At 40.1% G+C, this 13,985-nt stretch overlaps 1 protein-coding gene across 7 annotated transcripts; it reads right to left on the bottom strand.

Annotated features, from left to right (window-relative positions):
* Positions 1–4,805: 4,805 nt before the first annotated feature.
* On the bottom strand, positions 4,806–9,516 carry LOC120895784. 7 transcript variants are annotated; one of them, XM_040299413.1, is made up of 5 exons: positions 9,318–9,516; positions 7,607–7,940; positions 6,182–6,613; positions 5,705–6,070; positions 4,806–5,603 (listed from the first exon to the last, which is right to left on the bottom strand). In XM_040299413.1, the coding sequence occupies exons 2-5, from the start codon at positions 7,692–7,694 to the stop codon at positions 5,500–5,502; spliced, it is 990 nt and encodes a 329-aa protein (XP_040155347.1). In that variant the 5' UTR covers positions 7,695–7,940; positions 9,318–9,516; the 3' UTR covers positions 4,806–5,499. The 7 variants fall into 7 exon arrangements, with proteins under 7 accessions (XP_040155347.1, XP_040155349.1, XP_040155346.1 ...); XM_040299415.1 differs by having other exon boundaries at positions 7,607–7,877; XM_040299412.1 differs by having other exon boundaries at positions 7,607–7,868.
* Positions 9,517–13,985: the final 4,469 nt, after the last annotated feature.

The raw sequence follows: 13,985 nt of genomic DNA, 5'->3' as shown, positions 1-13,985 counted from the left end.
TTGTTGGGGAAAGCCTTTTCCCGAATTGGTTAACAGCTGGAAACTAAAGTACTAGGGTGGCAATGAGTAAATCAGATGTCCTAAACTTCTCAACTATTATTCAAGTACTGAACAAGTGCTTAACATCACATACAGTATAAAAGCGTTTACCTTTAACTATGAAGTAATATTAAATTCAAAATGTAAAGCATTATTTTCCACCCGTTAGTAAAATGGTATACATCCGTGTATCGAGCAAGTTGTACTCTCATCCACTAACTCGAGCTCATTATTTGTTTTGTATTGTACTCAACCATTCAAAGCAATTCTCTTTGCTTTCTTGCGTAAAATTCGTAGTTGGAAGCGCTTCCTTGAGCAACCATTCTCTCGGTAGATTTACAATTCAAATCAAGCAGATTCCGCACGGTGGCTCCAGGGCACATGAGTACAGCTATTTTTCCACCGTAAACATCGAAAGCACAAGAAACCGAGCCTTTGTTCGACATTTGCTTTTTAAATCTTCGTATTGAATCTTTCCTGCAGCATTTCCATTACTTTCATGCTGGCAGCAACGCACAGCCACGTGAATGCTAGCAAACACTACGATGGGAATTTCGTTTGGTTCGCGCTCTTTTGATGTTTTGTTTTGGTTCAGTTTCAGTTGGATCTAGATGATTTATTGTAGCACTGTTTGTAGAATAGAACAATTGATCATTTTATGGAACTTTCTTAAGGCACAAGTCATCATCTGTTCAACTCCCGAAATGAGTATGAAAAAACGACCCTCTCAGCTTTTAAAACTAAACAAACCAAAGAAACCATCATTTCTAAAACCAACTATAGGAGCAATCATTTTCTCATATAAAGTTACGTCCATGTTGCTGCCACGGCCAGTGCAGTTTTGGGCAGTGCCGAAGAACCCCAGTGGAAGAAACTGAAATGGAACAAAGCAAACTCAAGAGCGATAAAGATTCGCCCCAAGTACCGCAGCGGCCAAAAAGTTCAGCAAGGGTTTCCAAAATCCACTCGCCAAGAGCGCAAGACGCCACGGGCGCAAAGTGGTCACGGAGTAGAGTGTCTGGAGTGAAGCAAACCATCGTAATATGTGCCCGCCCGGCTTGGAGCTTTCGCCTGTCAGACAGGAAGCAGGGGAAAAGGATGGCTGAACTATGCCGAGAACATCTTCATATCGTTCGGGTTGCACTTCTTGCCACCACACCCTGAGGCTTTATCGGGATCAAGGTTTGGTGTTTGAGCGTTTGGGTGTGTGAGTGAGTGTGTGTATGTGTGTATTTATGAACAGCAGTGGTGTAGGTTGTGAGATTTCGAAACGTGGGCGTCTGTGTACGATGGAGTGGGACGGGTCGAATGGCTAAGCTGGGCGAGAGTGTAGAGAGCAGTTCAGAGCAACAAGAAAAAAAAGAAGGGGAAAGTTTCATCTAGAGGGATAAGTAGTTTGCACATGGCAAGCATTCGCAGTAAAGGTTTATCTTTATGGGTTGTAAGTTGAAATGCGGAGATAACTCGCTGAATGGCATTGTTGAGGGTTTTGAAAGCGTAGGTTAATCGGGGAGGGTGTTTTGAAGAAATCGTTTGTGCAATTGTACAGTCGTGATTGCATTATGCCATCCTTCTTATCGAGCAAAGTGCTGTACTTGGACAACCATGCAAGTGCTTACAGAGCTATTTTTATGATTAATCATTGGAGATCAATCTCGTGATGTTTAAGTTTCAAATGCATCAGGAATTCTAGAGATACAATTCAACCGTGCACTACATTGCTTTTTCACTTCGGAAAAGTTTTAACCGATTTAAAGCTTATATTTTACTGATACATTTAATGCAAAACAATATATTTGTTAAATATGTCACCACATCTGGTGCAATAAAGGATAAGGGCAGGAACAGAGATTGCAAATTCTTCTGTTTTGAACGGATGGAAAAAGTTCCATCGAACAGACATTCCCTTTACGCAGTGAGTCAGCTACACACGTCATGCATACATCAGCGAAATAGAATCAATGTTTGAAAAGAGGAAATTCCTTTCCGCTGCATTTCTGCTGATTCAGTTCAAGTCAATTCTGGCTATGTAGCAACCCTGTACCGCCGCAGTATGTGCTGGTGGGTTAACATTTTTTAGCGTGCAACACGTACAACATACGCGAACGAATGCGCTCAACGGCACTTGCACGCTGCAGGTTGCACTTTTGTGAACAAGGTGTGCACAAAGCATCAATTTATGGGGCAATTTTTCCCCCGTTTTTGAAGCGAAACCACTCAAGAGACAAAACAGAGACTTTACTGCTCGTACACACACTCACACAAACAAAACAAAACAAAAAACAGGTAAAGCGTAGCGACATCACGTACCTCACCACCGCACCTTAATCTGTGTTGTCACATAATTCTTATTCTTCGGGAGCATAGTTTAGCCCGGCGGCTCGAGGGATTTCATGAAACGGGAGCAAAAGGACCGTTTGTTTGGTAAAGCCAAGCAAGGAAGATGAAAAAACGGCAATCGTTTGCTTCAGCGAAGGCCGAGATGGCAGCGAACTGTTGGCTGGGAGGAAACTATTTAAAAAGTATAATGGTGAATTGAGGGAAAAGCGATTGGAAATGTTTTTGCTTTCCTCCGTGGGAGTGGTTGAAATTTTAAGGTACACTTATTTTTCTTTTGAATTCGTCCAATGTTTGTTTGGTGGATTCGGGTTTGGGAAAATATTATTGTCAAAGGCAAAAAATCTTATCCAATTGGGGATGTGCTTTCGCCACCATTCTATAATCTTATTGGAAAAAATATAGAATTATTTGACGAATACAAATATACACAAATGATTTCCAAGAATGATTTTTTACAAGCTGTAGTGCAACAAACCCCTGAGTTTTGTTACGGATTTAATGAAAGCTCCTATAACGATCAATAAATCGAGGATATTGTATTGTGTTTGACCTTTTTTCAAGCCAGTTTTATCGACGAATCTCGAACATGATAAGGTCATTAAAGAAGCTTTTAAGAATAGAGAGTTTAAATTTATTATTGATTGTTATAAACTTTGATCACTCACATTTCCTTCTTAATTGCAAATTCTGATATTCCTTTCCAAATGAATGTAAAAAGGCATAGGGACACACAAAGGCCGGCCAGGCGCAAGGGACACACACAGCGCATGATGACGATCAATAACCGACTGTGAGACAGAGGAACCCAATAGGGATGGGGAAGACGCTGACACCATACTTTTCTCTTCTGTTCATTATGTGTTGCTACATTGAGATCTGAGCGACGACTTACGCTCAATCCGAGTTGCCTCTTTATAAAAATGCACATCACTCCAATTCTTACATAAAGCATACAATTTAATGCATCAACCAACTAAAAGATCCCAAAAATTGTATATTTTTCTATTCTAAATTCTAAGCATGGCATCAGCAATAAATCTATAAAACAATTCAACTCTTTGCTTATTGATGGCCAAAATCCGACGTACCCGAAAACGCGAATGGAATAAGTTTTTTAAATATATTTGTACACCATGCCATCAAATGGCGTAAACAGGTGCCAATGTTTCAGGTAAGTAAGAAAATGCATACATACCACTGACAGATCAACATATCCTAAAACACAATGGGCTTCAAACGTAAATCATTGTCATGTATACTATCACATTGTACATTATGTAGTAGGTATGCCGTTTGAAGTTCCAAGCTATAAATTACTTCAAAAAAACAAATATAATTGCACGAATAAAATATTCCTCGCTATTCGGCTAAATATTGTTAAACTATATCACTTTGTGTCCTGTGTCGAACCAATTTACTGGTTGCACAGCGAATTATAAGCCATGTGAAATATTTCTTTCACCTAGTACCACGTACTTGTAGAAATTCGTAGAATGAAAATGGTAGTAGTAAATGGGTTGAATGAACCTATAACAAAAATCAGGTCATTTTAAACATGACTCTATATTCTAAACCTTTACTTGCTAGACATTCCGCTGAATCACTTTATCCATAATTTATGTTTGATAGTGGTGAAATAAACCACCGTTCACTGTCTAGCTCAATATTTGATGATCCACTAGCGGGTGTTGCCGCAAGTGAGCGATTCTGGTGTATCAAATATCCACCGCAATGTCAAAGGTCGCACTATATCAGTGCGGAGATTCATCATGCTGTTATTCGAGCCGCTACGTACTTACCGGGAATATCCCCTTTCCTCTCAGCCCCCCCCCCCCCCCGGCTCAACCCTGAAGCATAAATCTTTCACCGCAGAAGCGCACACGGATTGAAGTGGATGCCATAAGATTATCGTGAGGTCGGCGGGCGAGGTATGATTCGGTTGGAACAAAACATAATGCGATAACGAGGTTTTTGCTTCATGCCAACGTGAACCAGAGAATGCCAGCGAGAAACGCTTAACAATGGCCGCACAGCAGCTCAGCGTACAAGTAAATCGGTGAAGAATGTGAACGCTAAACAAAGGAAATTGCGTTGATCTGCAGGCGTTGTGTTCAGGGGAATAACATAACGTAAGAATACATTTACTATGGGGGCATGTGTACGGGTATGGGAAAGCGCAGCAAAACTGGAACATTTAGCAAGGAACATTTAGTAAGGAAAATTATGGACGGTTTAAAGCAGTGGTGCTCACCGCAAACTGAATGGTGCGAATTTCGTTCATGATGCATTTGATCTAGAGGCATTATAATTGAAGTAAACAGCAAATATAATAATTTGTTTTAGCTTAAAACACCTGGTACTTAAAAGTATAGAAAAGATTATGACAAATGTGATATTCCAAAAATGTAAAAGTTACTCATACGAACTCACCCCCAATGTACACAACTTTATCGTTCATAAACATGGTTTTTTACTCTCTCACGGCACCTAACTTCATGGAACACAAAGTCGTCTGATAATTGTTGTTTCTCAGTATGATTTGGGCTGTGTACTGCACGGCCAATTCCTATAATAACTCTATTCATTCTACGTACCTTCCTATTTGCACATTACGTAGATAATTGTTCCGCTTACGGCTGCCACATACTGCGGGTATCCACATTGTCTGGGACCAAAATCCTAGTCCTTTTTTTGGGAAATTGATGTTTCGATCTTGCTTCGTTTTCGAGCCAAGCCTAGATTGCTTTTTCTTTGTTCATTTGAATCTGTTGTTTTTCACATTCAATGTTTAACCGCTTAAGATAGTCTATATACAAAATCGTTTCGATGTAGATTGCAACACGCACAGCATAATCTTTAGCTACGTTACTCTTTAGAACGATCACCCAATAAACCGTGCGCGCTAAGTTTTGTTCAAATTTCATTTCGATAAGCTCTTTAAGAAAGTTTCCTTCGATTTTGCAGAATGCTGTCAACCATACGGTAACAGGATGTGTCGTGGGGTTTTTGTTTTGTTTCAGCTGTTACGCGAAATAATGCTTTACTAATCCTTACTAATTATTATGATTTATATAATATACACGATGATTTTGATTAGATTTTTTTTGCAGCCTAGCTCCCTCACACTAACTCTGCTCGTGTATAAAAAATATGTCGTAAATAAAGTATCAAACTTACAAGCAGAACCCAAGGATGTAGGAGTTGCAGGCTGCCAACACTTTTCACTACAAAAGAGAGAATAGAAATAGTGTTTTACGATGCAGTGTTTGAAGTGAAAAATATTATTAAGCTTTGAAAATCCAAGTGAAAGTGAATTGTGACATACCTAAAAGCATGGCAACACGATTGTCGATCGGTGGTTGCTCCCACTGGACGATACTTTCCTGCCCACCGCGCCACAAGATGGGTGAAAGGCTGGCCACACACTTTATCCGTATCGTGCCATCGATGTAGTGCCGATGGTTCACGACCATACTCAGCCCCAGGAAGGTTGTGATCAGCCCATGCTGATTTTGTACCGAGGGATAGTGAATGATGTTGTTCGGGTCCGTTACGAGCAGATCATTCAGGTACCATTGAAGCGTGGAGGCCGGATATGAGCGGCCCGAGGTGCAGTTCAGCTCCATCGTTTCACCAATATGGTAGCTTTTACGCTCACTATCACTGATATGGGGACCATCCCTTGGAACAACTGAGGCAAACAAAAGCAAACGACACGGTGAAACAAATTCAGCATTATTTTAAGGTCGAGAAAGCGGGAGTGTGAAGATGATGCCTGGTGATGCATCCCACAATCACTTACATATCACATCCATCCGACCTTCACCCTGTACCGAGTCGAAGCTGGGCGCCTCGGCCGAGATCTCGCATCGATAGATGCCGGACGATTTGAGTGTTAACCCTCGCAGCAACACCTTCGTACCGTCCGAGTGGTTCGGATCGACCCGGATGCCCTCGATTTTGTAGCTCTTGATCGGCTGGGAAGCCGACGGGACGTACCGGTAAAACTCCTCGTTGTCCTTGTACCATTTGATCGAGTAGAGCTTTTCCTCCTCCTCGTACCGTTCGCCGAGGTAGTCGTTCTGATATCCATGATGTCGACGGTTGCCGCTCTCCAGAGAACTGTGTCCCTTTCGCTGACCGTTCAGCTCATAGTGACATTCGAGCAGGGCCGATTCGCCTCGGAATTTATATGGAGGTATTCGTACGGTTTTCAGCTTAAGACCCAGTGACACTGCAAGAACAGAAGGAAACAGGTGTTTTTATCAAGTGAATGGGGGGAAATTAAAATAAAGACATCTATTTTTATTTTAATAACGAATAAGTATCAATCAATCAATCATTACGTTATCAATGTATTAAAGTAAAATTGAAAAGTTTTGAATTAAACTGTTTGAAAGTTTACAAAATAAACTAATGTTTTGTACGATTCACGTGGCGTTGCAACTCAATCCTGTCTTAAAAAGTCATTTGAGGTATGTAGAGAAAAAGTCAATTCGAATAAAAAACTTTTTGTTTAAAATTTGCTACGACCAGAGTCCAGACACGACCAACGTGATCAGTTTAATGAAATTAAAATAAAAGAACTCTGCTAACCCGGTCCAACCTATTCAAAACAAAGCTCAAGAAGGTGTAATTTTAGGTGAAGCATAATATGCCAGTAGTTTTTCAGGTTTCGCTAAAGAGTTGTTTCACAAATAAATCGAATAAATCCAAATCAAAGTTCTGCGAATAACTATCAAAACTTCATAAACTAAACTAATACTTTACAGCAAGTTTATGATGTCCTAAAGGCAAAATAACGACATAACGATGAAAGAAACTTTATAAAATACTCGAATATCATCTGCAAGGATAGCAAAGACACCATACTCTCAATGCAGGTGAAAAACATCGTACATAAACGGTCAAACTGAGCCAGAAAGGGATGACATTGAAAAGGGATCAGATCATCTTTCTAAGGGGAAGTGTTCACTCGTTCGTTCTTGGGAAACGCTTTTGAATAGTGACAGTTTTGGGCAAAAGATATAAAAAAGTTCAAATGGTTAAAGTGAACGGAAATGCTGCTTCGCACAATCGTTCGTTCAAAGCACCCTTCAGTGTCGACCGATCCCAATGGACCGGAGTAAAACGATGCGTATTTGCTATGGAGCAGAACGAACAGACGAGCCAATAAACTGGGCGAAAAAAATAGAGAAGTGAGAAAAAAAACTACAAATGACATTACCTGAAATCGAGAGGATTCCAAGGAGCACACTGATCCAACTGTTCGATACCAGCAGCATTATATCCGTTTCCTGTTTCAAATCGAACATCAATTTGGTTCGTTTGCCTTTTGGTATCCAGCTAGTTGCATTGCTTAAACCACTATATCATTTGAATGTTTCACGCCTTTGAACACCGTTTCACAATTTACCGATCCGGTTGATTTGCACTCGGGATTTATATTTTGTTCAAACATGTGAAGAACGCAGCCTGTTAAAGGTACACTATAAAAACTTAACAATCAATACTTCTTAAACACTGCACATGTCTTACATATTTGGCGAAGCGATTTTCTACTATGATGATTAATTACCAAATATTTAACATAAATTACTTTTTCACTTTCAATGAAAACTATTTCTTTAATTAAAAAAAGTACGTCAGAAATGGGCGTGTTAAAAACCCGAACAAAGCTTCAAAATATAAGTCAAACTGAAACAAAAAACTTGAAGGACATGGTCAGGTATCTAAGTTTTCTACAGCAAACTTAAATATAATTCCACAGAGTTCATTGCTCACTCCCTGTTTCAGAACGTATCGTGACAAGTAATCTACACTCGAGAGAACATTAAAACCAATTGTTTCAGTTTCACAAGCCACTGGATTTTGCAAGACACATCACTTGTCACTATTTTCATGACAATAAACCGTCACACATGCAGAACAAATGCTTTGAACTCACGTATATATTCCATTACCAGTGTTATAAATATAAACGAGCACAACTATGGACTCTAACCGGCACGCTCAGACTGGCCTTGTTTTGCATACGCAGGCATACGCACCCGTTTACCACAGCCACCGAGGAACTGTGTCAAATAGATTATCATTTCGAGGAAGAATGACTATCACACAGCGTCTCTTTTATGAGCTCTGATGCGTTCCGGCCTTTTTCCAGTTGCCTGACAACGGAGGAGTGGTACTCATCGTTCGACCTACGTTAGACGATGCCGGCTGTGAACGCATGGAGCTGAGCAGCCCGTGTCATTGACGTCCTTGGCTGTCATCGTGGTAACCAGGTTCCATGCGCTCACGTAGCGCCCAGCACATACGTTTCGTTTGATTTTAATTATTGTTCCTCAATCCTCAATAATCCTTGGAACACGGAAACGAGGAAGCTCGAGCGACGGAAAACTGTTTCCTTTCTTGCTGAATTGCTGAAGCACTCGTGGGACGGGAAGTCCTTGAACCAATGGCAACAAGCAGGCTTCCAGACTTCCTTCTGCATAATCAATTGAAAGTGCACTGATGACCTTTTGCCACACCAGACCATGAATGTGAGTGTTGGCTAATTAGAATCACAACAGCACCAATGCACACAAAGCCGGTGAAATTGTTCCGTTGAGCGTCCTGGTGTGGTGTTCCGGGAAGAACTTTTCACTTTGCGTGCTTTGGGGCATGAGCTAAGCTGTTTCATCATTTCCGCACCAGTTTAAACGAGCAAAACATGCCTAACGCACGAATTGATCACACTTTGGCTGATATTTGTTGAGAAAGTGTGTCCAGTGGAAGCTGGTTGTTATTCTGAGACTCACTCACTTGTGTTCTTTACGAAAGTTTATTCCTTTCCAGCAGCACAATCCTTTTCACTTTAACCCAGCCCATCTGTAACATGATGATTTACTGAGGAGACTGCGTTACTTCTGCAGCGTTAGCATCGTTAACACACTTACATCACCATGCGGTCATTTGTCATAAACAGGACCTACTTTACGTCCGACAATGAGCATTCCGGCAGAAGTCACGAAACACGCATGGGGAGGTCAGCAATCACGATCAACATGCCGATGTAGGACGACATACCGGAGGTGTCACGAGAGCTAAGCACAAGCAGACACAGGTCCTTTCTCGACCGAGAGTCACACAAAACTGACGAATGAAATATGAATGACTCAGTTACCCGGATAGCGAACATACACGAGGAACTCGCACAATCTCGGGGGCCGTTCGGCTCTTGTTCGGCAAACACATCGGTATTGGAATGGAGAACCATTCTTCCCCTTACTGCGAATGGAATTGTTAGTCGAGAGTGACCCTTCATAGTAACAAAGAGAAGACCTTGATGGCGTGAGAGCTTTACTGGTTTAGGTCGGTCGCTCAATGCAGTGGATGTAAAAGAATGCATTATTGCGTAGATTCAACAACTATTAGAAAGGCTTGAGAAGAATGGTTGGAAGAAATTTTGATTTAGTGTACTGAACAAAACGAAAGCAAACTGTGTTGTGTTTTTTTTTTCCCGTTCACAATTTTCACCAGTTGACATTTTGAGTCATTGATAAAATAAGTCCATCTCTGTATACCCTACCAAACGCACGTTGCATCGCTGCATCTGTGGTATTTTGCAAACAGTAGGCTTAATGTCACCCCACAATGCACATATCAATTATGCGAGAGCGATATTCGATCCGGACTTCCGAATGTTTGAAGTCCCTAGCGGACTCCACATTTCAGTTAACACGAGAGTCCATTAGCACAAGCCCGCACGGATGCATTGCTTCCCTTCGATAAACGCCTGGGCGCGATTTGATAGAATATTGTAATGACCCCAAATGAACAACTCAATGGACCGTTAAATACAGTAAATACGGATGCTATTGCAACGCGACTGAATCGATATGATCGATGGGAATGAGAATGTACGAAAATAGTCCTCGAACAGGCAACAGGAATGTACGACCGTCCCACATTAGTGCATCTATCGAAACATGGATGTCCAGAGTTTCGGGAATGATACAAAGGTTAGTACCTTTTTGGTCATTGTGGCGTTGACCCACCATGGTAATAATGTCCACCAAAGCATGGTCCCAGTAGATTGCATTCCCGCGGATATTATTTCGAGAATGCTGTTCTGTTGCGGATAGACATGTTGCGAACATTAGCGGATACAGCTAGAGGGTTGCATGTGTTGAAAGGATGAGTTAGTGATTTAATAAATGGAGAATGGTAAATGTGGATCTCGCCGAACGCTGTAGATAATAACGGAGAGTGGCATCCTACAGTTGATGAGCGGCAAAAGCGATGCCTGTGGGAGATATTGAATATCGGCCCATCTTTCGCTGGTAGTGCACATTACCTTATTTTGATTTATTTTAGAGTCTTTTGACTGCAGGAATTTACAGATACGGAAGAAAACATAGTGCATTGTATGTATTCCATGAAAAAAAGAATAAAGAACCACGTTTTAATGAGTATTTTAAATCGGTTTCTAAACCTGTTTACACGTGATGCAGACTTTAATGATCCCGGTTAGTTTGTATTTTAATCAAATCAATACAGCTGCTGAAAAAACGAGTTGCGATGTTATTGAAATGCTCATAACTAATGTAGAATGGTTGATTTTTTATTGAATTATAGCATCGAAATTCAAATATTTGAAATAATTTTATAGTGTGATAATGACAGGAGACAATGACATTAACGCTGAAAGTTTTTTTCAGCGATAATGACTTTCGAAAATGATCTTCACCGTTCGGGGAGTTTTGGGGATTCTTTCTTTACAATTCTGCGAGCAAACTGGTAATACTCGAACAGAACAAACAGTGTAAACAAAAATGGGAACTTGCAAAAGACGCTGACAATGGTAGCTACAAGCATAATTTATGCTTCATCAAGTTACTCCAATACTATTCCTTCATGTTAGAAAACACGTTTACACTTGATGGAATACAGTTTGCTTAGCTACCTATAAAGTGAAATTATGCTCTTTTGGTAAGACGGAGGGACTAACTTCCTTCTGCTAACGTCACGTTGACTGTGAAGTAGGAGCACGAAGATTAATGGTTCTTTTGCACGAATTCTTGGATTGATGTGTGACATACACCCAGCAATGTTCTTGCCAAGCAAATATAAAATAACATCATTGTGAATTTGAGCTTGTTAGCAACTCAATGATAGAATCTGCGTAAAATATGATTGGATTTAATGTTCTCCGTTCTCGTTCCATCAAGATTACGTTGTAAAAATTAAGCTGCGTTTCTATCAAATAATTTTCCAGCGGCATACGTTTACTGAAAACGTGTAAAAATCATAAACAATCAATGCAATCTATATTTCATTTTGCTTTTGAAAGAAACTAGGATGGATCAACTTCCGCTATCTAAATAATGAATGGTTATTGGTCTTATTTAAAGGCTAAATATAATTCAGGTCTTGGACTACTGTTTAAAATTTCCCCCCTAATTTATCGTTTAGGCATTATAACACTTGCATCGAGTTTTTTTCATTTATTTTTATAGATACTTTCAGCCAATTAGCCTCATTCGCCTCTTAGCATCGAGTGTTGTGGTATGCATCGTATGAGTGAATTCAATTCACCTATACTTGCACTTCTACCGCATACTCCATTGATTGACGTATTTATTTTCATTAACTGTAGTCATCAATCAAAATTCCAATACGTGTCATAAGTTTTCTTTTCGCATCGAAAACAAAAATCTTACCTACGATAGTAACACAAAAAGTAGCACCCAATGTACAAACACTTTCTGCCTATCTATCAATTGCTTAAAGTTCATTAAAAAAACATAAATCAATGAATTACAAATCTTGAACATACCAACAAATGTGAAACTTGTAATTGGGTGAAATGATGAAATCCAGCATCAAAAAAACCGGCATCGAAAAAACACTCTTTAACAGCGGAGAATATCTTTCTGCAAGCACTGATTGCTGTCCGCCCGGTTACATTAAATAATCCTGCCCGATTCAATTCTTAAGGGTCATTTATAAAGGACAAAAGTGGTTCAGCGATCCTACCGCAATTAACGGAAACCATAGCCTTCTTCTTTTGTTGTTAGCGAAGGGTTCGGGGCAGGTGACAGCAGGCAAACTTCCCCCCGGATTATCGACGATAACGGCAGAGTCCTACTACGCCGCACCAGCACGCTGTTGAAATCCTAATTTGACTATCCGACTGGTTTAGTTTCGTAACCGAAGCTTTCCGTTTGAAAAGCAGCAATATCCGTATAACGACCCTCGTCAAATTAACACGCAAATTAAATTTCCTTCAGTTACTTTACCAGTCCTTCGTCGAAGCTTCCCAAAACAGTTTTGGCAAAATATCAACCTAGCAAATTTATCGCTGGCACACTGGCTACACTCAACTGGGCGATCGTTTGCTTGTCGGTGTGTTAGTTCGCTGTCCGGTCATGGTAAGGTGTTACCGACTGGATTTCAAACAAATGCTCTACCCGGTCATCACCCTGGCATCGTCTCGATCCGTCAATTAGCGGGGCACACTAACGAAAGCAACCCCAAATCCCCACTCATTGATCCTTTGAGTAAAAGTTCCCCGTTGCTTTAATGGTTTAGGAAGGTGCCACCTCCATACTGATGTTTGGATACGAAATCTAATAAAATCGGGAGTGTTCTCCAGTCCAGCTTATTTGAACATGATAACATTGCCATCTTTTGAGTGCAAATGCTGCAAACATTTCTTACGATTCGATGGATTATTTAGTTCGAAAAAGATGTTTAAGAAATATTGCTGAACATTCTACATAAAAGACAACAGGACCTATATAAAAATTGTAAATGAGAGTATGAAAAGCAAACAGTATGGAAACGAGAAAAAGTCTAGAAGAAAAGTAAATCTACATTATCAACACTTTTTTTAATACATTTTACAACCTTAAATTTTGACGAACACATTGAAACAACAAAAATACAAGCTCGTCTCCCAAAATCGGGTGTTCGAGCGATACCAAGATGTTGTATGTTGCTAAGTATAGTGTTTGGTGCCTATTCCACTGATATCGGTCTAGCTTCAGTTTGGTTTGGCAAATAAAAATGCCTACTTCATTGCCATTACGGAAGTGTTAGCAACCAAAGCGTAAGCTATCTGCAATGGCTTACCTGTTTTAGCTCAGCCGTGAAAGGTTATCCTTTATTGTAGTGAACCGAGGGCAAGACACAATACCTATCTCTTAACCTTTATTGCTAGAGCGAACGAAAATGCCAGTAAGTGTCACCAAATCAGAAGTGCAATGGCATGGAAAAAAGGTTGAAATTGCGCCTAGGATTGTAGGGTCGTAAATATAGCACACCGTTCTTTCGAATCATTCCCTATCTCTTATTTTATATTTTAATTTTCCAAGGTAGTGTTTATCGAATCACGTTAAAAAAATGGTTATCTAATTACAATATCAAATGGCAAAGAAAAGGTCAGTTTTGTGCACTTCTTGCTGTTGATAGTGCCTTGTTCTCCAAATAAGGAAAAATTTTCAAGAGTCATAAAGAAAGCAAATGAATTCTCTATTAGGCCTACGTAACGTTCATTATAGTGATTTTGTATGTCTATTATTGCAGCTTTCACCCAAACTATTGCATTCTACCTTAAAAAC

The sequence above is a fragment of the Anopheles arabiensis genome, chromosome 2, assembly GCF_016920715.1.
Source record: "Anopheles arabiensis isolate DONGOLA chromosome 2, AaraD3, whole genome shotgun sequence".
Taxonomy (NCBI): domain Eukaryota; kingdom Metazoa; phylum Arthropoda; class Insecta; order Diptera; family Culicidae; genus Anopheles; species Anopheles arabiensis.
This window is presented reverse-complemented; position numbering and strand designations above follow the sequence as displayed.

What these genes read in the sequence shown, in the direction of transcription:
- LOC120895784 (XM_040299413.1), bottom strand. Translation starts at nt 7,694, where the DNA reads ATGTTCGATTTGAAACAGGAAACGGATATAATGCTGCTGGTATCGAAC. An exon ending in TGGAATCCTCTCGATTTCAG is followed by an intron (nt 6,614 to 7,606) that starts GTAATGTCATTT and finishes CTGTTCTTGCAG; the next exon opens with TGTCACTGGGTCTTAAGCTG. An exon ending in AGGTCGGATGGATGTGATAT is followed by an intron (nt 6,071 to 6,181) that starts GTAAGTGATTGT and finishes TGTTTGCCTCAG; the next exon opens with TTGTTCCAAGGGATGGTCCC.